Here is a 25,092-nt window from a genome sequence, read left to right on the forward strand (position 1 = left end):
CCAGTCTCAGGATCCGACAGCCTCTTCTGTCCTCCTCGGGCATTGCACAACATGGGCGCACTTACCTACATGCAGGCAATACACACATACACATAAAATAAAAATAAATAAAATATTTAAAAAAAGAAAGAAAACTTCCTATCTTATTAGTGTTTGAAGACTGCCTTATTTTGCACACAAGATTTCCAGGGTCACCTTGTATTTTCTCTGGCTTGAACCTGGTCAGCCAACTCTTCATGCTAGTTTTTAGTGGAAAATGGTGCTTAACAACCAAGATATGGGTGTTAGATAGGCTCATTGTTAATGGGTTATTGTTAGGCTTAGGCTTTTTCTAAGAATAGTCTTAAGATATTATAATTTTTTAAATTTTTATTTACTATTACCATGTGGGTACTGAGATTTGAACCCTGGTCTTCTGCAAGAACAACCAGTGTTCTTAGTGGCTGAGTCATCTCTCCAGCCCAAGATATTATAATTTTTAAGAATCATGAATTTGGCCGGGTGTGGTGATGCACACCTTTATTTAATCCCAGCACTTGGGAGGCAGAGGCAGGCAGATCTCTGTGAGTTCAAGGCTAGCCTGGTCTGAATAGTGAGTTCCACAGGGAGACTGTGTCTCAAAAATTCAAAAAAAAAAAAAAAAATACCAAAAACAGATTCATGAATTAAAAGAATCATGAATTTATTTTCATAGCTCTAGTTCAGCTCAGCCACCTGCAGGTTCTTTATCCTCTCACATTTTATCACATTCTGTCACTTTCTTCTACAGTGAAATTCTGGATCTCAAAAAAATTTTAATTTGCCTTATCCAAAAGTACATACACATTTGTTTCAGCATAAAACTGCTCTACTACTAGCAGAAACAAACTGCTTAGTCACAGTAGACTGGTTTTTTGGTTTTGTGCTCTTTTATTTTTGCCATTCTCTTTAACTAAACTAGCCCGTTACCAGTATATAGTCAGAGTTTTATAGTTAATGTACATCTGCTTATATTCACTGTTAAGATTTGATTTGTCTTAAATCCTTCTTAAAAATAATTTTGAATTATAAAAACAAAGGTTTTGCTCAATTTAAACCTCAAGATACATAAAACTGCTTGATGCCTTTTTTGTGTTGGGAATTGAGCCCATGGCCACATTCTTATAAGCACATGCTGTGTCACTGAGTTATGTCCTCAGCCACTTATTATGGCTGTTTTCCAAAGGCCTCCATTGATTGAGTCACCCTTCACGAGGTGAAGACATTGTCGATACTAGGTGTTTTAAAAGCATATTTGTATAATTAAGAAGAATATGCACAAAGTAAAGAGAAGATATTATTTAACTAGGCATATTAAGTTTTTAATGCTGAATTTTGAGCCAACTAAAATTGGTTATGCAGTATACTTTTTTGTTTTTTTGAGACAGGGATAGCCCCAGCTGTCCTAGAACTTGCTATTTAGACCAGGCTGGCCTTGATTTCACAGATATCTACCTGTGAACAAATGAATAGGCAAATGAAAACGACAGCAAACACTCTGAATCTCTAAATTTGTTGTCCTGAAAAAGATACTGATCAGTCTGCCAAACTAAAAGGAAGAATCTGTTGATCATAGATTTTTGTTTGATCTTGTTATTGAAATAAGCAAAAACTACCTAGCATACTTTTCCTACTTTTCCTGGTTATAAAAGTAATACTTATTCATTGCATTAAATTAGAAATGTAGAAAATAAAAATCATATGTAAACTGTCATTACTTTATACTCTTGTGTTTAAAAGCCATATATATATATATATATATACACACATACACACACACACTTTTAGAAGAAAAGATAGGATATACTGGACAAACAGTATACACATTTTTATATGTGATACAGTGTTTCTAAAAATTTACTAAGGAATTTTAAATCCATTAAAATTTGAGTTTTACAAAGAGTTCTCATATTCAAAGCGAGGTATTGACTAGACTTGGAATTGTGTTTGATGGTTCATGACAATAACAACTGATATCTACTAAATATTTGTTAGGTCCCAGGCACCAATAAATACTTATATAGACATGATCTGTGTTGATTCTTATAATATCTATTCTGCCAAATACTTTATAATGATTATCTGACTTAGTTATTATACCAATGAAATAGAAGCTGTTATTCATATGTCACAGTAGAAGAAGAGACAGTTTGTCCAGTACTAGTTAACTTGGTGGCAGAGCTAGAATGAAACAGGCAGTCTTGATTTCTGGTTGTGCCCCTGTTGAGCTGACCTGTGTCTGTTTCCTGGGCACTAGGAAGTGTGGTCCATGATTTTCTCAGTTCGTTCTCTTGCATTTTATTACTTGTAAAGTTCCTGGCAAACAGCTCATTTTATGAGACTCTGAAATATTGGCTCTTCGTTTTCTTATTTGCTTGGAATTACATCTATTATCTAATATATGATTGGTGATACTATCTTGAGTGCCTTTGCAGGAAGATAGTTAGACCATTCTTAATTTTTTTTTGTTTTTTTCTTTTTAATTGTTATTTATTTTTATTTTATGTGTATGAGTGTTTTGCCTGCATGTATGTATGTAAGTGCACCCGTGTCATGTAATGCCTACAGAGGCCAGAAAAGGCTGTTAGATCCCCTGGAACTGGAGCGACAGATGGTTGTTAGCCACCATGTGGGTACTGGGAACTGAACCTGGGTCCTCTGCAAGAATAACCAGTGCTCTTAACTCCTGAGCCATCTCTCCAGGCCCTTGTTTTGTCTTTTTGTTGGTTTATTTTGTTTGTTTTTGAAATAGGGTCTCACTTTGTAGCCCTGGCTGACCTGTAACTCTCTACATAGAACAGGCTGGCCTTGAACTCACAGAACTCTACCTGTCTCTGCCTCTGTCTCCCGAGTCCTGGAATTAAGGTATGTGCCACCATGCCCAGCTAGGCTAGAGCACTCTATTTTTTAGAGGGATTTTTAGTTAAAGTAAATAACAGCTAGAAAGGGAAGGAGTGAAGTTGTGACTACAGGCCTGTGCCTTGGCTTCCCCGCTCTTTCCTTAAGAGAGGCTTGGGAAAGGGTATGGAGGGTAAACACTGGCATTGCAGATCAGCAGATCAACCAGGAACAGTATATTAACTTCATAAAGATGAATTTATTCTTTTTTCAGATACAAAATACTGCAATTTTTCTATATTGCCTTCCTGTGCCTTATTTTGGAGTTCATTATTATGAATACAATAGCAGTGTAGAATTCCCAGTGTTCAGATTGGCTTTACCATGATACCTTGAGTCAGATAATAAAATTAACTTCTCATGACTTTTCAGGTTTGGATAAATGGAGTGGACTGAAATGAAATATATGTGACTGACACTTTCAGATGTGTTCCTTACCAACTGATGATTTCTTTTCTCTATTATTATAAAGTGTCAACAAATCTCCCTGGCTTTCTTTGACATGCTGTGTACAGATGAATCCATACAGATACAGTATAACTCATTAGTTCTTGTAACTTCTAACTTGGTACTTAAATTAGAGATCACCTTATCCTAAGTGTGACACATTCTTCCTCCTGGCAGTCATTAAGACTTTACACATACACTAAAGTTTAGATGGCTGTGTGTCTTTTACTTAATGGGTATATAACCTTTTAAAAGTTATTTTTAGTTTCAAGAGGTTCCATTTTAATTTTATTTCAGTGCTGCAGGTGGAGAAATTTTCAACTTGTGTTTACCTGAGCTGGCTGAAATGGTCTCTGAAAATGATGTTATCAGACTCATTAAACAAATACTTGAAGGAGTTTATTATCTACATCAGAATAACATTGTTCACCTTGATTTAAAGGTAAGGTAACGTGATTTAAACTAACACAACATTAGTGTTCTTTCTCTGTTCTTGATAACACAATGTTAGGCTGGTTTTGATAGAAATAGGCTGTGTCATGGTTGTCTAGACTACAGTGAGTGTCTCTGCATGCCTACGTGCTACATCGGACTTTACTTTGCATTAGTAGGTAGGATAAGGCTGCCATGTGTGAGAAGCTTGAATTAAATCACTGAACTCTTAAAGTCATCGCTCATGGTAATCCTGCGTCATTCTCCTCCACCCTGCTCTTGGAGGCACATCGCAGACCATTTGTGGCTCCACCGACCTTTAAAGTGCTCTGTTGTGGTCTCTGTCTCCACTCTTATTGTTCCTCATCCCCTGGCTTCCATTATCTCACTCATCTCACTCATCTCTCTCTTAATGCTTTCTGCCCTTTGTCTCTAGATCATTCTTTACTGAAGTCCTTACTTTAGCCTTCAAACCATGGCTTTTCTTGTTGTCCTTTTTTATCTTTTCTCCATAGCCACCCAGAGACCTTAAAGTCTGAATTTAACCAGTCCTTTTTTTTTTTAAACTTCAGACTCTTTTTCTGTACAATTTGCCTGAATTATTCTTTGATCTCTTTCACTTTTCATAATAATTCCAAAATCACTGCCTATAGCTTAGGTCTGTCTCTTTATTTCCAAATTCTTTTTCCAGTTGTAGATTTGATACCATTTGAAAGTTCTATAAGTACTTTAAAATGTACATGACTCAGCCACTTCTCCTACATTTTTTAAAAAAGAGACATAATTGTGTATTTTGCACCCTGTAGAGAGGGAGCAGTTTTTACCATCTAGCCTTTCTACAGTTTCTACTACTGATGAAATGTGAAAAAGAAGCAACACAGTAAGTTCCAGAGTGATCATGCTCCCATCAGAAACTGTTTGGTCTTTTTCCTGCCTAGGACAAACCAACTGTATTATGTAGCATCACACATCATTTGAAATCAGGATGGCATATTAACCTGGCTTTTCATACCCTGAAGACTAAAGTTAACGGCAGAGCTTATCCTTACTTACTCTCTATAATCCAGTATTAACCATGTATTTTTCCAAAGTTAAGAGACTGGTGTGATTCTTTGCACAGATTTGAGGAGCAACACCTGCATTTATATTGGGATTTGATAGGGACTTTTGTCGTAGTTCCTTGTGCTTACAATAATAAAGTTCTGTGGCCCTCAGAGGCAATGGATGAAATATGCTAGGCATTTTATTGTCTAAATTACAACCTTGGAACAGTCAGACCTAGCTCATCTAGAACCATCACACTGTACAGAACCATTTTCTGTTCCATGAATCCATATGCTTACTTCTTTCTAGTCCTCCTTAGTCCTTTTAGTCTTTCTTGGTCCTTTTCTGTGCTACTCTGCTGAGTACCTCCTAGTTGGCATATCCTTGTCCTGTAAGACTCAACCTATGCATCATGTCTTGGACTTTTTTTTTCCCTCCGTGTATGTGAGGTGTGTGTGTGTGTGTGTGTGTGTGTGTGTGTGTGTGTGTGTGTGTGTGTGTGTATGTGTGTGTGTGAATGGTTTGTGTTTGATGCAGATGTGATGGACTACTTGGACTTTTTGTGGGCAGAATTAGGTAGTCTTGTGACTTTAGTACTGAGTACTCTGTATCATGTAATCAGTCAGTCCAGTGTCTTGCGAATAGAAAATCCTTTTTGACTGTTTTTGATTTTAGATTTTATACATCATTAAATGTGTACTCTTCCTAACTGGTAATTCAGTAAATGTTGGTCGAAGGACTAAATGAAATTTGTAATAGCTGTGCAACAAGTTCCACTTAATTTGCCCCCAGTCTAGGTCTAGTATCCTTTCTTTGTATGTTGCTTATCACTTTTTGTTGTGCTTTGTTTAGCCACAGAATATACTGCTGAGCAGTATATACCCACTTGGAGACATAAAAATTGTAGATTTTGGGATGTCTCGAAAAATTGGGAATGCATGTGAGCTTCGGGAAATCATGGGAACACCTGAATACTTAGGTAAGAATTCCCTCTTACTTCCTATACTTTTTGAGATTTATTAAGTTAATGATATCTCTTTAAAACTGTTTTATGGTTGAGGTATAGCTTAATAGTAGAGTGCTGACCTAGCATGTTGAGGGTTCTGGATTCAAATCTGGAACCAAAACCAAACAAATAAGACAAAAAATAAAATTTTAGAATACATAATTCCAGGACTCACTTGATTCAAGTGTTTTAGTGCAGTGAAACTTGGTTATGCCACATCTAAATGAAATGTTGTAAAGGCAGGAGCATTAACATTCAGAACAAGTTATAGATATTGACTAAATGTGCAAGTTTAGTGTTTGTTTATACTACTTTTGTATGTAAGGAGAAAAGAAGAGGGAAATTATCTAGAGAATAGGCAAAAACAAAATAGATGAAGTGAAAACAGAGTCTAGTGGCCCATGATTGCCTTTAAGACTGGCTGTAGAGTAGCTCTCAAATCTCTTCCTTCTGTGTGAGCCTAGCCCCAGAGTTGTTGCAGGACACATTTGTTTTTGCAGGCAATGTTGTTAGTTGTTTGTGGCTATTGTTTTTTAAATATGAAAATTTCTATTGCACTGTAAAGGATTTTGGAAAAGGGTGCCAGAGAGGATGATTAGGTAATCTGGGAATACTGTGCTAAAGTCAGGCATATGAAAGATTCTTAGAATGTGAGAGACAGCATATAAATATAAAACATTTTTTAGTATGGCAACAAATTTTTTCCTTTTGTTGTTATTCAAGTGGCTATCTCCGTGCATATGTTGAAAAGATAAAGCTAAATCAAGCAGGTACCACTGAGCTAGGCAGTTGTCTCCCAGAAATGAAAAGCAAGGTAAATTACTAATTTTTGAACGCTAATACGGGCTTCAGTATCCCAGAATAAATAGTTACAGTTATTGCTAACACATCTCATAAAAGTGCCTGTGAAGGTCATAGATAGTATTGAGGTTGGCAATATCCATGACTCAGAGTTCATACTAGGTTAAGAAATTTCTTTTTAAAGAGATCATGAACCCATATTGTAAAATAGTCATTTTTCTATTGTAAATCCTAGATGTAAAATGCATAAGGTTCAGAAGGTAGAGAGAATTTATTTTGCACTTTGGGAGGACAAGGAAAGAGATAATCTGGAAATTACTTAGGAAGTTAGGATTTTAATAATTTAAGAAGAATATTTAATCTACTTGAAAATTTTAGTATTTCTGTGAAGCATCATTTTTCTTAAAATGTCATTACAAGTACACGACTCTTTTTTACCCAGAAAAGAAAAACTTAAATGAGACTAACAAAATAATAGAAATTAATTAATGGCAAATAGAATTACATTTTTTTTGGTATTTTTGAGAATTACATTTTAAAGATTCTAGCATCTAGCATTTTATTTCTTCATAATTAGTTTTTCTGAGATTAATTTAATTTTAATTAATTTGTTTTTTTAAAACTACACAGCTCCTAGTTACTCCAAGCATATTTGGCCCACCTGTTCATACAACTTATATAATATTAGATGTTTTAAGTGTGTAATCAAAGATAATTAAAACAATGTAAATTCCTATTGATATTATATCACTCTATTTTCCAAAACCCAACTTTAATTTATTTATTATGTTTTAAAGTTTGCCAGTGTTGAATTTTAATTTTGTTTCTCTTTCAGCTCCAGAAATTCTGAACTATGATCCCATTACCACAGCAACAGATATGTGGTAAGAGTGGTATTAGTGATCTAAATACCTTCTTTAAAAATTGGGTAATATCTGCCGAGGGTGGTGGCACACACCTTTAATCCCAGCCCTTGTGAGGCAGAGGCAGGCAGATCTCTGTGAATTCAAGGCCAGCCTGACCTACAAAGCAAGTTCCAGGCCAGCCAAGGCTGTACAGTGAGACCCTGCCTTAACAAAACCATAACAACAAAAAAAAAAGCAAACAAAATATTGGATAATATATATTTAGGTTAAACATTTCTAATACTAAAATAAGGCTTCCAAAGATCTTATTCAAAAGATGCCATAGAGGAATAAATTTTCCTGCCTTTCTCAGTAAGCTCTGAGCCAAAGGTGCAGAAATAGAAAAGGCCCTCTCAGTGATGAAAACTCTGTTGAGTAAAAGAGCAAACTAGCCTACATGACTCAGTTGTATAATAAAGTAAAATGCTCAGAAGCCTGGATCCAAGCAGGCAAAGTATAAGGTTCCACCTAACAATGTGAGTCTTGAAGAATTAGGCAGAGGCATTTGTTCAGGAGGAGGTCAGATGCACACAGTTTAGTTTATGAGAGTGTGCCTCTAGAGACTTGTCAGGGTGTTTTGAAGCTAGTGTGGTAAGGCTCAGGGACCACTGTAACTGCCGTTGGGACTGCAATGGAGAGCCTGACTTCGTTGGCCAACTGGAAGAATTTAGCTTTATTTCCTGTGTTCTATAAAACTGTTAATGGTTTGCAAAGGCAAAGATCTTAAGGCTAAGTGTATGAAGCATACTTTATTCCTTTTTGGCTCCTAGTTACCAACCAGCCTTGTTGTTAACATATTTATAACTTTGAAAAGTCTTGTCCATCCATCTTTGTGCTTTGCCAAATTTGCAGATTCGGTGTTCACAGAAACCTCGATTGTATCACCCAGATCATTGTGTCATTGGACACCCTTTAGAAAATGCAGTGGTTTTGTGTACTCCACAATAAACATCTTATTGAAGGTTGTATAGCTGTAGATAAAATGTTTAATGCATTATTTTTGTGTTTTATATAACACATATGTAAATGTCTTATTCTCTTTGTAAAGCAAGTTGAAATAACAATTATTTTAGATTTTAGTGTATAGTGATTTCTAGAAACAGTTTAAATTTCTATCTAACTGTACCAGTTTCGAGGATAGGAATTTGTAGACTGTTGGTTGTACTTCTCTAAATATTTTTAAATAATACATATTTTACGTTTCCTTCTCCCTTGTTTTTCAGGAATATTGGTATAATAGCATATATGTTGTTAACTCATACATCACCATTTGTAGGAGAAGATAATCAAGAAACATACCTAAATATTTCTCAAGTTAATGTAGATTATTCAGAAGAAACATTTTCATCAGTTTCACAGTTGGCTACAGACTTTATCCAGAGCCTTCTAGTAAAAAATCCAGAGTAAGTAGTGTTTATATGCTGTTACAAAATAAATAATATGTGCCTATCAAGACAGATACATTCTACACAAAAACTACAATGCATGTTTTCTCCCATGTGTGAAAAATATAGGAAAATAAAAAGGTCACATGAAAGTTGAAGGAAACTAGGGAAGAGGACAGGGTCGTGGGGAGCAGGGTAAGAGATGGTAATGGGAGTGAACACGATAGAAGTACATTACATGTGTGTACTAAATTGTTACAGTGAAACCCAGTTTTTTGTATAATTAAAAATGTTAGTAAAAGCAAGGTGTGGTGGTATATATCTTCAATCCTAGCACTTAGGAAACAGAGGTAGGTGGATCTCTGTGAAATCAAGACCAGCCTGGTCCACATAGGGAGAGTTCTAAGCCAGCTGAAATTCCCAGTACCCATATGTCAGCTAACAACCATCCGTAATTCTAGTTCCAGCTGATCTGTCACCTTCTACTGACTTCCACTGGCATTGTACAACACAGGTGCAGCCATGTGGGTGGTGGGAATTGAACCCAAGTCCTCTTGAAGAGCAGCCAGTGCTCTTAACTACTGAGCCATCTCTTCAGCCCAACAGTTACTGTTTTTTAAAGCACAAAATAGTAGAGAAAATAAGTTATTTACAAAGACTTTATAAATTGAAGAGATTTTATAATTTTACTAAGTATTTGCTAGGCTAACACTTGCCTTCAAGATTTTTTCTGGACTTGCATCTAGTTCTTTGGCACATTGAGTTTTCAGCGTATGTCAGGATAGAGGATACTGTACTCCAGTTTTCCTTCTTCCAGAACTCACAAACTCGAACTCTTTTATGTGTAAAATGAATCCACACGTCTACAGACAGCAGGCTTGGAGGTGAAGAGGGAATGGGAAGCCACACTTTCCTTCATTTTTTTTTTCAATTCTTTTCAATTCTGTGTTTTCAGGTATAGTTAAAATAGGCAATATATAACTTATCAGCTTACTAACTACATTTACACAGTGTGTTTCAGTTGAACTGACCCAGTTCAGCTTAAGAAAAATAAGGTATTTACCTAAAAGTAAGCAGGTGTTTATTTCTGTAATTTAAAGTTTTATTCTATAAAATCAAGTGCAGCTTCCATTGCCCCGTAGTCAATGACAGAGTCAAGATTCCTGGTGAGAGAAAATAGTGATTTGTCCACTAAAAATTCTATGTATGCTGTGCTTCCAAGAAGAGGTTTATAGAAACAGATATTTTTTGTCTTACCTTACACAAATATGAATTCATGGACTGAGGGCATAGATCAGTGATAGTTTGTCTTGCTTGTACAAAGCCCTAGGATTGATCCCCAGCACTGAAAAAAATTATATGTAACAAAGATTAAAAAATAAAGATGTAAGCTCAAAAAAGTAAGTCATAAAGTACTATAGAAATTTTCATTATTTTTTTCATAATCTCGTAGAATGTATTAGTAGTATTACATAGTATAGGTCCTTTGGAAGGCGCTTAAAAATATAAAAACCCATTAACTTTACTCATAATTTATTCACTGGAGATAATCAACCAAGTTTCCCCCAAAAAACTATTTTATCACTGTTCATGACAGCATTATTTATACCACTCAAATTCTGGAAGCATCAGGGGACTCTGGCTAAATGAATTATGGTATGCTGAGTGCAAGAGTGATAAGATAGCTGTTAATTCTGTATTGATGTAGAAAGATGCTTAAGGTATATTTTCAACATTGTGATACCACCATACCCCAGTCAGAATGGCTGTCATCAAGAAACCTGGTGACAACATTTTGGAGAGGATGTGGGGAAGAAGGAACCTTTATTCACTGTTGGTGGAGTGCAAATTAATACAGCCATTATGGATATCAATTTGAAGGGTCTTCAGAAAATTAAAAACACTATTACCAGCTATGTGACCCAGCTATTCCACTCCTGGGCATATACCCAGAGAACTCCATACCCTACCATGAAAATGTTTATTACTGCTCTATTTACAATACCAAGGAAATGGAACCAACCTAGATGTCTATCAACAGATGAATGGATAATAGAAATGTACATGGGGCTGGAGAGATGGCTCAGTGGTTAAGAGCCCTGGATGTTCTTGCAGAAGACCCGGGTTTGAATCCCAGCACCCACATTGCAGCTAACAACTGTCCATAACTCCAGTCCCAGTCCAACAGCCTCTTCTGACCTCTGAGGGCATCGCATGACATGGGTGCACTTACCTACACGTAGCCAATACACGTATACACATAAAATAAAAATGTTATTAAAAAAAAAAGAAGTGACAAGAGACAGTGACAAGTACTTCCTCTGTGTGTACACAAACCAGGGTGGTATCACAGATTCTTCCAGGTAATGCCCAGCAGGCTACATACTTTCTGTAACCCAACCATTTGGATCAGTAGAGATTTAAAGTGCTGTGACACAGCCATCCATAACTCCAGTTCCAGTCCCTCTTTGGACCTCTGAGGGCACTGCATGACATGGGTGCACTTACATTCATGCAGACAATACATTCATACACATAAAATAACTTATAAATAATAAAATATTTTTTAAATATGGTACATATACAAAAGGGAATATTCAACTGTAAAGAAAAATGAAATTTGCAGGAAGATGGGCGGCCTTGGAAAGTATAATATTAAGTGAGGTGACCCAAAATTAGGGAAAAACAAATATGCAGATCTAAGCCAATAATGTATACATGTAAACAGGTGTAAGTGTGGATAAAGTATAACATGTAGAAAGGAGACCAAGAAAGGGTAGTAGTAGGTGATGAAGACAAATGGAATGAAGTCAAAAGGGCACAGGTTATGAAAGATGATGGAAAGCTAGTTTCAACTCTGTCATAGTTTTCTTTTTTGTGATGGATAACTGCTTTAAAATGTGATGATAGTAAAAAGTGTCTAACCTTAAGCAAAGCTCCATGGCTTCCAAACAGCCATTGCTACTAGATAGAAGGTGGTTGAGATTCATGGGGCTTGGGATTGGGCAAGTGTGTGTCAGCTGTGTGATAATTCTCTTTGTAAGTTCATTATTTAATAAAATAAATAGAAAAAATGAATGATCAGGTGGGCAAAGAAAGCAAGTAGCACAAATAACCGTAGAGACTGGATAATTTGAGAACAGAAGATAATTTACTTTTCACTGCCTTGGAAAATGATATATTTAGAAGTACAAAATATAGGCTCAAGGTTCCACTTTATTCTAGTCAGTTTTCTATCAGTGTGACAAAATAACTGAAAAACATCTTAAATAGAGGAAAGAGTTCATTTAAGAGATTTCAGTATGTGTCAGTTGGCTCCAATGTTTTTATAGCAAGATTGAACATCATGGCAGGGGACACGAGGAAGGCTCAGTCCCATCTAGATGGCCCTAGTGATCCAACTCTGCAGTGGGCCTTGTTTCCTAAAGTTAGTTCCACCTCTTTCCAGTAACGCTACAAGCTGATGGCCAAGCATTTAATAATAAAGACCTTTGTGGGACATTGAGTATACAAACTGTAACATGCCACTGACAAGTTGGAAAAATTTAACCCAAATCCAAGTCTCTTGGCACAATGGTACCCGTTACAAAGGCTTTTGCTATTATTACAGAGTGTATTAGAAGTATATAAAATAAATCCTGGTATATAACTAAGCATTTAGTAAAAGCTGGTATTGTCTTAGCGTTATTTCTACTCTGTCCACTATACTCTGGATTTTATGCAATGTGCTGTTTTCATAATAAGTTTATACTACAACTGCAGTGTGTCAAACGGGATCTTGACCTTGCCTTAGTTCTCACCTTTCTCTGCTTTCTTTCAAAGGAAAAGACCAACAGCAGAGACCTGCCTTTCTCATTCTTGGCTGCAGCAATGGGACTTGGGAAGTTTGTTTCACCCTGAAGAAATTTCAAGTTCCTCTCACATTCAGGATCATCTGATAAGGGCTACAGAAGATAAGACTTCCAAATCCTGTAATGGAAGCTGTGGAGATCGGGAAGACAAAGAGAATATCCCAGAGGAGAGCAGCATGGTCTCTAAAAGATTTCGCTTTGATGACTCCTTACCCAGTCCCCATGAACTCGTTCCAGATTTGCTCTGTTAGCACTTTGCTCTGACTCATTTGGACTGACTTGGAAATTTGAAATCTACTCTGGTCTGAGATTGTATTTTTAGCTTCATATATGATATGTTTATATTATAAATGCACTTTTGCTTAGAAGAACTTAGGGAACAGTTTAAATGCCAAGTTTCTATTTGTTAGCATAATGATATTTTCTATCCTGAAAGTGTTCTACAGAGAAAAAAATATTTTAAGTATATGATAGAAATTTAAACCGTGCATGTGAGTTCACATGCGGTCGAAAGAATTCAAGTTCAGATGAACTTGAATTGTTTTACATATCTCAAAAGGGGTTATATTATGGCTAGTGAATATTGAACAAAATGAAGACATTGGGATTTAGTATGTTCTAAGGTGAATCCTATACCATGACTGTTGACAGAATTTGTTTAGGAAAATTGTCAAAAAAACTCAAAATATATACTATTTTATTGATGCTCCAGAGACATTTTATAATTGAAAATGTTTTATAATTACAAATAATTTGAAGCCATATAAGATTTCCATTATATACTGTATGCTGTGTGAATGGACTCCTTCAGTGAGAACGGAGAGGAAACAAGACTGATCACTCTGCATGCTGAGTCAAAGCATGGCTTCATTTTTCAACTCAAATGCTTTTTGCCCACTCAGTGTACTTCAGCTCTATTAAGGTCTGGAAGGTGGAGAATGTGTGGTATGCAAATTAAGAGGTTCTTCATCCTCTAGAATTTCTACAGTAGAAGGGAATTAGGTAAAACTAAACAAGTTCTAAATTTAGTCAGTTAAACGTATTTATTAATTGAGCATAAAAAATGTTGAGAGACTGAGGCAGTTTACAGAAGTTTGGATGTCTCCTAAATATTAGAATACAAGCCCATCATTTAGAGTTCTCCTTAAAAATACCAGAGCATCAGTAGGACTAGTAACAACACGAGTCCTCAGTAGCATAAAACATGATGGATTTAGGCACGTCTAGAGTTCTTGTTTGAAATTCCTCATAACTGAAGAGGTCCTTATATGTATGAGTATGTTGGTCTGAAGAGGTCCTTGTATGTGTGAATGTGTTGGTCTGCTGGGAGCAACACAGGTGAGAGTCTAGAGAGCCCAGTGTTGAGTCACTGGCTAGTAACTGTTAAGTCCTAATGGGAGGGAACTTACTCATTTGGGGGGAGGGGTGCTCATTAAATTTCCACTGGTGGCCATTAAAAGTTTGTTATAATGTGACGTAAAGATAACTGGTCTCATGGATATTTTACAATATCAAACTTCATTTAAAAAAAAAACCCTTATATTTCTTTATTGAAGCATATATTTTTGTCTAACAACCTGTAAATTCTTGAAATTGTTAGTAAACTCCAAATTCTTTAGATAACGTTAAACTATTTTTAAAAGAGCATCAGGTATCTTTGATTAAATGTTGAATTCCTTTGACATCTTCAGCAATTTTTAAAGGAAAAATTGTACTTTGTATGTGTGCATATGTGTATATGTATAGGTGTATGTATATATGTGTAGATAAAATACAGCCTCTAAACTATATTGTTAGACATTATTTGCTTTGTATGTAGTGCTCAACTCAGGTGCCAAAGGAGTTCATCTTTTATGAAAAGTAAGCATAACTTCTTTAAGAAGTAATCTATCCAATAAACTAAGCACTGAAGATGCTAATTTTAATTCTTGTTTGTCTAAAACTGATGAGTTGTTTCAGTTATTCATTGGCTCTTTATTTGCATCAAATATTAATTCAGGTAAAGCTTAGCCATCAGAAAATGAGATGAGTCCCAAAAGATACTTCATTGTAAAAGTTTTAGAAGTATTATGCCATACCAAAAAAATAAATGTTTCAGTTTTTAATTATAAGCTACTTCTTAAGAATCGTTTTTTATTGAATTCTTTTTCTCTGAGAAATTTTTAAATAGTTTACATGTTTTCCCTTAAGTTAATAGACTGCAGAGTTGTAAATTTCCATGCCTTTTCTTGTTACATTGCTTTATTATAAAACAGTGAACTACTGATCACACAAAGAATTTTAAAATTATCCTTTGATAAAGATGAATTTAAATACTTTCCATGATGAAATGTGGAAATAAATCTTTTGAAAGTATTTATTAGAAATGGCCTAACTTTTTTCTCCACAATTGAAAAAACAAGTCTATCAAGAACAGATGATGGGGCTGGAGAGATGGCTCACTGGTTAAGAGCAGTGACTGATCTTGCAAAGGATCCAGGTTCGATTCCCAGCACCCACATGGCAGCTAACAACTGCCTGTAACTCCAGTTCCAGGCAATCCAGCACCCTCTTCTGGCTTCTGCAGGCATTGCACAACTTGGGTGCACTTACCTACATGCAGGCAATACACTCATGCACATAAAAATAATAAAATATTTTTTGAAGAACAGATGAGGTATCTTGGTAGTGTCTAGAGAGCCCCTCTGAGTGAATCAGTGTTGGCAATACTAACATATCAGAAGAGAACTGTTAAGGGTGATAAAAATTGATAAAATTCAAATTGATTTTTTGGATAGGATCTAGTTGGGTAGGCTTTTAAAACAGATGATGCGTAAATGGCAATTAAAATTGTCATTCTAATAATTTTTCACATTACCTAATTGAGCAGTGGAATTATAATGACCCTTGAGACAAGGCAAGCAGTGCCAGCCCTTCAGTCTAAGGGAGTTAAGGCAGTTGTGTCAGAATAGGAGTCAACTTTTTTCTTGTGGAAAAAGTCAATTGAACCAGCATGTCCGGTGAGACAGTTCATTTTTATTCTGGCACAAGCGTTTTCATTTTGGATGGGTAACAAGTAGTTCATGGGTCATACTCTGAGTAACCTTGTTCTAAGGAGCGTTTATAAGCATTAGTATCTTAGTAATAAGTGTTAGTGCTTACATTTCTTCTGTTATTTTGAAATTTTGGGTTAGTAGCATACCTAGAAATGAACACGTCCTTCTTGTATAAACAATGGTACTTTAATTTTAGATTGTATAAAAATTGTCTGAATCCCATTTGGGAGGTCATTATTGGTTTTTAAATTTATAAAATTATTTTAAATAATTGTAAATTTCATAAAAATTACAAATTCCTTGTCATCTTAACTCTTACTAAATAATCATGTAATTTAAAGTATATAGACAGATTTAGGAATATTACAGTTTGAAGAAACAAAAACTGCTTATTTTCAACGTAATAATCCTAAGAATTAAAAAGCACTGCTTTTCTTTTTACATCTGTGGTTGTCTTGTGTTTTAAAGAATTTTAAAATCTGCTATTCTCAGTCCCTTGCCTGGAAGTTCTAGCTTGAGCTCCCGTTCCAGTACAGCTGTGTTTATTGGGTCCTATCCATTGGCAAGGCCACATAAGTTGGAAAACAAGCAGGCCCATTCCCTGATAATAATACTTTCATAATATGTCAGTGTATGACATTGTCCTATATGTGGCACAGAAGGTAAATAAAGAGTTGTTTAAGAGTTTTGTAATCTTTGGACTAAGGTACAATTGATTCCTGTTATTCATGATATCAGTAGTTACGTTCTACATAAAGCTTGCACTGTCTTGGTGAGTACAGAAGCATTGCTCCTTGAGGAGATACAAGGTTTCCGCAAACCTCTGCCATATAACATCTTTTGTCAGCTCATCCATGTGTATCCTTTTATATGTATTGCTGTTTAAAGAAACTTTGTGTAATCTATATTGCTGGTTCGTTAACATTGAACTGGCTGGGTTTGGTGGCTTATACTTGTAATCTCAGCACTGGGGAGGCAAAGACAGGAGGATCTACTACATATTCAAGGTCAGCCTGGTCTATATACTGAGTTCAGACAAGTCAGGGCTACATAGTGAGACCCTGCCTCAAGCCAAACCTAACAAAAACCTGTGCCTAGCATTATAAACAAAACTCATGGCCAATAGTATCAACTCCTGAACCTTGCCTAACACTCATTTTCTCCACAAGCTACATCATGCAGGGCTTTCCTGTGAGTAGGGAATCCAACCACACAATACCAACACAGCACTTCACTGTCAGTAACATTTTAAACTGAAATCATTGCAAGTGTAATTATTTCTTAAAAGATACTAAGGGGCTAGAGAGATGGATCAGCAGTTGAAAGCATTTGCTGCTCTTGCAGAGGACTTGGATTTGAGCCCAGCACCCACATGACAGCTCACAACTGTCTGTAGCTACAGTTTCAGAGGATTCAGCACTCTCTTCTGGCCTTTGTGGGCACCAGATATGCACACAGTACACATATATTCCAGGCTGGCACACATACACATAAAATCTTTTTATGAAATTTTTAACCACTGATAAGATGTCTGCAAATGACTATGAATGCACCAGCAGGGGTGATTTTGGAAAAACAGATTTCAGCAAGTAGATAAACAACAAGGTCCACTGTGCATGTTGGACTCGCACTATGAAGTGTGATGAGAAAATGGTGTGCAGACCTTGTCAGTTGAATCTGTAGTAAGGAGAAATGTCTTTATGGTGCAACTTTGAAATTACATGCCCTTACCTTGCAAGTTATGAGCTTTCTTGTCCTCTGGAAATAGTCACAAATTTTTCTCTTTAGTTCAGATTTTCCTTGTAGACATTGAAGTTCTGTGCATTATCTCTATTTGGGTATAATCTCAGCAGTTTCAAATGTGACTTATCTCAAAATCACCAGCACATTCTACCCTCAGTATTACCTTCATAAACAGACTCCCTGGCTCTGCGTTTCCTCTCTTAGTTAAGACAGTGCCACTTGCCCAGCCAACACAACTGTAATCTCTAGGTGTCATTCTAAAATTCCTATTTCCTTACTACACCCTTTCAATTAGCCACTAACTTCTTAAAATTTATTTTTATTTTTTGGTTCTTTTGAGTCAGGGTCTCTCCTGTAGCCTCAGCTGGCCTGGAGCTTGCTATATACATCAGGCTGGCCTTGAACTCTCAGAGATCTGCCTGCCTCTGCCTTCTGAGTACAGGGATCAAAGGTGTGTGCCACCACACCTGGCTTAGTCATTAACTTTTATCCCTTATATCTCCTTACTATCTCTTGTAATCATCTCTTCTTGATGCCTGCTACACAGTTTTCAACCTAGACCTAGTTTATCTAGGTCATCTATACAAGAGTCAACAGACTTTCTATAAAAGGCCAGTTACTGGGGCTGGAGATATGACTCAGTGGTTAAGAGTGCTTGCTGCTCTTACGGATGACCTGAGTTCAGTTCCCAGAACCCAGATCAGGAGGCTCACAACCACCAGTAACTAGCGTGTGGGAATCCACCACCCTCGTCTGGCCTCCATGGGTATTTCATTCACGTGTACATACACATTAACACACATACATATAAATAAATAGTATTTAAAAGGCCAGTTGTTAACTATCACAGGTTTTACAGGCTAAACAGTTTCTAATAACTACTGAACTATCAGAGCAAAAAAACAAACATCAACACAACATAGAAATTATTAAGTGTTCCAGTAAAACGTAATTTATAAAAACAAAGAGGAATCTAGTTAATCCCAATATAGATGATTGTTACAATGATGTTTTACTTGTTCTCCTGGCTCTAACATGATTAAAATGGAAGGAGAGGCCAAAAAGGTAGGCCTGGGGCTAGAGAGCCATCTCAGCAGTTAAGAGAGGTTACTGGTCTTACAGAAGATCTGGGTTCAGTTCCCAGTACCCACATGAAACTGCTCACAGCCACCCATAATTCTAGTTCCAGAGGATCTAACACCCTTTGACTTCCATGGGTGTCTGCACACGTGGTGAACATAGTCATGTGGGCACGGGGCTGGAGAGATGGCTCAGTGGTTAAGTGCACTGAGTGCTCTTGCAGAGGACCTGGGTTTGATTCCCAGCACCCACATGGCAGCTATGAACTGTCCTTAACTCCAGTTCCAGGGGAATCTGGAGCCCTCTTCTGACCTCCACAGCATTGCATTGACATGGGTGCATTCACACGCAGGCAAAACATAAATACACATAAAATAATAAAATATTTTTAAAAAGCTATGTGGGCACACATTACATGCATGTAAGTAAGTTTAACAAAAAAGGGTAGTGCCATGTTGGAAGCTGTATTGCTTGCTTTTCTGTTTCTGTGATTAAATACCATGCCCAAGGCAACTTCTGGAAGAAAGAGTTTACTTGGCTTAAGGTTCCAGAGGGGTAAGAGTTCATCGTGGTGGGAGGCATGAAAGTCAGTGGCAAGAGCAGGAAACTAAGAGCTCCCGTCTTCAATGACAAAGCAGAGAAAACTGGAAGTCAGACCAAGCTAAGAACTCTCAAAGATCCCCTCAGTGACACACTTCCTCCAGCAAGGCTCCACCTCCTAAAGATTCCATGACCTCCCAAACAGTGCCACCAACTAAGGACAGAGTATTCAAATAGTAGAGTTTGTAAGAAATTTGTTTAAAAGCGAGAAACTAGTTGAATAAGATGGTTTGGGATGTTCTGTGTGATACACACACATAAATCAAATTTTAAAATATATATTTGAGGAGAAAGCATGGAAATTTATGTCATGCTAATTAGTAGAGGTGATAAACATTACCAATGAAATCCACCCGATGACTTTATAGACATACACATGTGCTAAGGATCCAAGTGCAACCAATTATGACTAGTAATAATCAGATACATACAGATTAGAGATGCATGCACCAATATCTCAGTGTTAGTAGCAAAAACCATGAGTCTGTCTGCAAGGAACAATATATTCTAAAATGAAATGGAGATCTTTTTTAAAGGTTAAAAAATTCATTCAATTTTATGTCTTACAGGGCTTATACTGAGTTCAATATTGTATAACTGTATTAACTCAACTGTGACCCAAAAACTTGCATCCACTTGTGAAAGTGATATACTCTTGCTCAGGAGTGTGTTACTGAATATGTTAAAGCTGTAGTGAGATGCTTCTTCGAATCATGTAGTTATTAAGAACTAAAAAAGAATGAAGCCTAAAACCCGATAAAGAAAATCACTGGATGTGACCGTAAAACATACAGCAAAAGAAAAAAGCCACAAAAAACCAGAACAACACACACACAAGGAGACGACATTCAGTGGGGAGGAGGGCACATTGGGCACACCTAGGAGGAGTTGGAAGGAGAATTTGGGGTGCATATGGTCATGATATATTATATAGATGAAATTGTCAAAGCATAAATAGAAGATTCTATTTAAAAGAAGTTTGCGTGTTGTTTGGACACAGGAAGGCAGTTGCACATATAACCCACAGCTCTTGTGACAGCATGTGCAAGAACTGGGCAAGCCCAAGCTAGACAAAACCCCAACACGGAGGGGGTGAAAACTTAGCTCAGAAAATTGTTATTGAATATGTCAATGTTGTTGTAATGAAATGCTTCTTCTAAGTATGTAGTTATTAAATTTTTAAAAAAGCGAGAAACTAGAGGTTATAGGTTTAGGTCTTTCTTCCAAGATTTCTTGGGGAAGAAAAGTCTGAAGTCTTTAAACAATGCCAATGAGAAAAGTTGAAAATATTTATGGGCAGGGAGAAAAGCCTGTGTGTAAGTAGCAATTTAGGTACATGAGATTGTAAGATGATAGAAAATGCCAGCAAAATTGATGGCATCACGAGCACAAATAGAGGGGTCAGGCTTGCTAGAAGTAATTTTTTTCAGAGTCAAAACCAAAGAGGTGCCAGACATGGTGGTCCACATTTTTAATCCCAGTACTCAGGAGGCAGAGGCAGAGGCAGAGGCAGAGGCATTCAGATCTTGGTGAGTTCAGTCTGGTCAACATAGTTCCAGGTCAGCTAGGACTCCACACTGAGACCCTGTCTCAAAAACAAAACAAAAATCAAAGAGAGTAAAGGAGGTGGAGAGGTGTGTGACTCAAAGAATAAAATATTAGTAAAAACAACAAAAAGAAGAGTTCTTGAATGGTGTCTGTCAAATGGGTAGAGCTTCTCGTCTGTCCCAAGAGACATACGTTCAATACTGAACATCTTAATTTGTGATTAAATACTTCAGTGTGGAGAGTGTGACCAAGCAATCTTCATAATATAAATTTATGATTTCTGTCAATATTTTCCCTTTCGTATCAAAAGACTACTTCTTTGAATCAGGGAATGTATATGGTTGCATTGAAAATGGGTTGGGGTAGTGGCAACACCTTCCCTTGTTCCATGGGGACTTCTATTTGCAAATATTTGAGTCTTTGGGAAAGGTCTTAATGAGTAGAAAAGGAAATGAGAAAGAGAACTTTGGATCTTAGAGCAAGTAACTAGAACCTTGCCCAGGTTTCTAGTTGGAAATACCTCAGAACCTTGTAGGCACTGGTCCAATGTGTAGCTTCTATGGCTAAGGTAGGACCAAAGGGGCTGAGTGTGTTTTGGGATTGAGGAAGATGAAGTTGGAAGGAAAAGGAAGTGTTGACTGTGAGAAGAATCACGTGGGTTGTGTGATGCACACTTCTTTACTCTGGAAACTCCTCATGAACAAAACTTCCTACTCCAGAAGCAGCAGCAGGTTTCATACAATCAGATCTCAAACTTCCTCTTTGTGGAAGCTGACAACACAAACCTGCAATGTGCATCCTTAAAGGTAAACTGACACTAAAATTGGCCAACTCACCAGCTATAGCTCTTTCTCCCTTGCCTGACTTAGTGTCTAGAGTGTGATCAAGCAATCTCCATAATACAAATTTGTGATTTATGAGTACTGGGATTAAAGGTGTGGGCCATCACACCTACGCACCACTCTGTTTTTGTCCTGAAAATATTTCTTCTAGCAAACCCCTCTATTTGTGCTCATGATGCCATCACTTTTGTTGGCATTTTCTGTCATCAAACATCTTACAATCATATATTTAGATTACAACTTACATGCGGATTTTTCTCCCTGACCATACATATTTTCAAGCATTCTCATTAGCATTGTTTAAATACTTAAAACTTTTCTTTCAGTGGCTATTCCAACTCACTTGGAATTAAGGATGAACTGGACATCTCCTGGGTGGTTTCTGGTTTTTTGAACAAAAGCCCAAAAATGCTGCTGACTGCTCCCAACATCTTGTATGCAGCCTGTTTTCTTTTTCTTTTCTTTTTTATTTTCTTTTCTTTTTATTTTTTATTTTAGACAAGATCTCACTGTGCAGCCCTGGCTGGAACTTACTATGTAGGCTAGGCTGGCCTTGAACTCACAGAGATCCACCTGCCTCTACCTCCCTAGTGCTGGGATTAAAGGTGTGTGCCACCATCCCCAGCCTCTATCATCTTTACAAGAGGAGGAACCAATGAATCTTGAGATGATGGTACTGATATCATGGACCCACTGAAGTCACTGAAGCAATGGAAGCTCCTTCTTGACGTTTCAGTAAATAAATAAAGTCCTATTTGGTAAAACCACTTTCTTTGAGGTTTTCTGATATTAACAACTGAGAGAATTTTAATTGACACAATTATCCTTGTTTCCTAAACTCACACTCTATTAATGTGCCAAAAGGGTGTGGCAAAAATTTATTCTGTGCCCAATTATATATTGGAATCTTATTGCATTCAACATGTACTTCTACTGCTGTATTTCTTGAAGGCTTTAATTTGCACTGGGAAACCCCTTGTGCCTCATAATTACTTTGACAAAGCTAATATCTCCTTGGATATTAGTCATGAACAGTTACTTGGAAAATAGTACTAGGTGGCAAAACAATCCACTTCATTGATCCCCCAAGTCTAGCTTAGTTAGAAATAAAATTCAAGCTGCCTAATGAGAACCAAATAGTTTTTATATTTGCATTAGTTAGCTTTCTTATTGCTGTGACAAAATACCAGATGAAAAGCAACTCAAGGGAGGATGAGTTATTTTGGCTCACAGTTTGAGGGGATACAGTCTGATGGCACAGAGAAGGCATGGTGATAGGAGCTTGAAACAGCTGACCAGAGTCAGAAAGTAGAGATCAGACAGGAAGTGAGACCAGGATAAGAAACCACCCTTAGGACCTCATTTCCTCCAGGAAGGCTCTACCTCCTCAAGGGTCTACCACCTTCCAAAACTACCACCAGCTATGGACCAAGTCCATAGCTCATTTAAATACATGATCCCATGGGGAGACAATTCACATTCAAACCACAATGTCTCCAAAAAGGGACTGTGAGGGGCAGGCTTCCAAAATTTTCCATCGGAGGCAGTTTTCTGGATAGAAGGGCTTCTGCTCAGATTCTCATGGTGGCTGTGTTTGGCTTCCAGAACTTTCATTCTCATTGCTTCTTCAGCATTAGCAGTTTACCTCTTTGTGATGTCTGCTGCTCTACCTTGAAGTTAAGACCTTTCTGTCTTTTCTGAGTTTTTTATCAAGGCTTTTTTTGTGATAATAGGAAAGTTCCAATATTTTCCCACATAGCTTCCTTATAGCCAAACACATCTGTGTGTGTACCCACATTCATACTTCTCAATTTTCTTATACGGAAACATAAAAGATTTTTTTGTAGGAACCAAATCAATCTTCCAGTTTATTGCAATATATGAGGGTCTTCCCTTTAGAATGTATTACTAAAGAAAAATTTAAAACTGTCTCCAGTGGGATCACTGAGGACAAGTGTGGCCAGCATCAAATGAATAATCTCTCATGTGTAGGTCTATGCCAACCAACCCTATGCTGTGGTTAACTCTCAGAATAAGCAAAAAAGGGATTATTTTATAATTAGTTCAGAGGATTCTACCCTCTGTGGTTCACCACTGGAATTTAAATGTAGTCATTATAATACCCCTTTGAAAGACCAAAGGAAAAATATATGCTAATTATCCAGATATTTCTAGCCGGATTGTAAAATGCAACTGGGTCACCAGTTACAGACACAATTGCAAACATACTATCTCCCTAGTTATATTGAATTACAAATGAATGTGAAATGTATGTTGAGAAAATACTACTATAGACTGTTGAACAAATAGACATAACAAATGACCTATGTCACATCATGTATACCCCAACCCCCCTTCATTCTATAAACGAATAATTGTGAATCAATCTGTAAGGCTTCACGATTTTCTCTGGTTTCAGTTGTGAACTAAATTTCAAAATTTTTTATCACTGAATTAACTGCATAAGTCTTACTCAAAGTCAAATTTTATAGATGAAATATTATAATTTATTTCTTCCTTTGAACCCAGTTGTTAGCCCAATTTAGCAGGAACGTGATTAGGTTTTAAACTGAGATGTGCACAAAAAGGCCCCTGAAATAAATGAATATTTAAGTAATCACAGACTAAAGACCATTGAAAACAAGTTTAAAGGAAGAAAAGGAGCTTGGCCATTTACTGAGAGGCCCATTTGGCTGCTGCAACCTGTGTGAACATCAACTACTTCGTTCTCTTACAAAATAGCCATCAGCTGTTTGCTTCTTTGATTCGTTCTGGTCCTAATTCATTTAACACTAATGATTAAGCATGGGATACTACAAATGAACCTGTCTCCTTTCTTCCCAGAAATTGAATGATTACACTGGCCAATGGTTGGGGCTTTTATATTACTAAATTTGTTAGAGATTTAATTACTTTGGCTTTGCTCCACTATTCCTGAACAAACATGACAAACAATCCCACAATATTGGAGTTCAATAGTGAGCTTCATTTCAAAATCTCTTTACAGTTTGTGTCTTTATTGAATGAGTGTTTGTATGTCTGCATAAAAAGTATTGCCTGTGGATACATCTGTATTCTGAGATATGGAATACATAAAGAAGAAAGAAAAGTGTGCTAAAGGAACCACCAGGAGTCAGGAATTATTCTTGCCTCTTTTATTCACACTGTTTCAAGCCTGCAAATCAAATGCACCTTCATTGTGCAGGCCAGGAAGCTGAGACTCAGGCAAATTTCAAAGTTACCTAATTATCCTGTGCTGGGATTTGAGCTCAAGTTCGCCTGACTTCAAATGCCTTCCTCCCTCCCTCCCTCCCTCCCCCCCTCCCTCCCGCCTCCAATGCTTCAATTAATTGACCCTCATTAAGTTTTATTAATGAAATCATTCAAAATTCAAAAGGGAAAAAGAAAAAAAAAAACCTATCCTCAGAACCACGAGTCTTTGTTTTTCTTGTTCTAT

The 25,092-nt window shown here is 36.8% G+C and overlaps 1 protein-coding gene across 3 annotated transcripts in view; it reads left to right on the top strand.

The window, feature by feature from the left end:
* The window catches only part of Stk17b (serine/threonine kinase 17b), a 34,929-nt gene extending 18,666 nt beyond the window's left edge, over positions 1–16,263 (top strand). For 2 of the 3 annotated variants that reach the window (XM_008835601.2, XM_029564742.1), the window contains exons 4-8: positions 3,661–3,805; positions 5,692–5,818; positions 7,482–7,530; positions 8,775–8,954; positions 12,759–13,339. In XM_008835601.2, coding sequence (XP_008833823.1) covers positions 3,661–3,805; positions 5,692–5,818; positions 7,482–7,530; positions 8,775–8,954; positions 12,759–13,038 — 781 coding nt within the window. In that variant the 3' untranslated portion in view covers positions 13,039–13,339. Of the gene's footprint in view, positions 1–3,660; positions 3,806–5,691; positions 5,819–7,481; positions 7,531–8,774; positions 8,955–12,758 lie in introns of all 3 variants that reach the window. The other variant, XM_017798844.2, reaches the window with a different exon arrangement.
* The last annotated feature ends 8,829 nt before the right edge of the window (positions 16,264–25,092 follow it).

This window comes from Nannospalax galili, unplaced genomic scaffold, assembly GCF_000622305.1.
Source record: "Nannospalax galili isolate Female #2095 unplaced genomic scaffold, S.galili_v1.0 scaffold115, whole genome shotgun sequence".
NCBI classification, from domain to species: Eukaryota; Metazoa; Chordata; class Mammalia; order Rodentia; family Spalacidae; genus Nannospalax; species Nannospalax galili.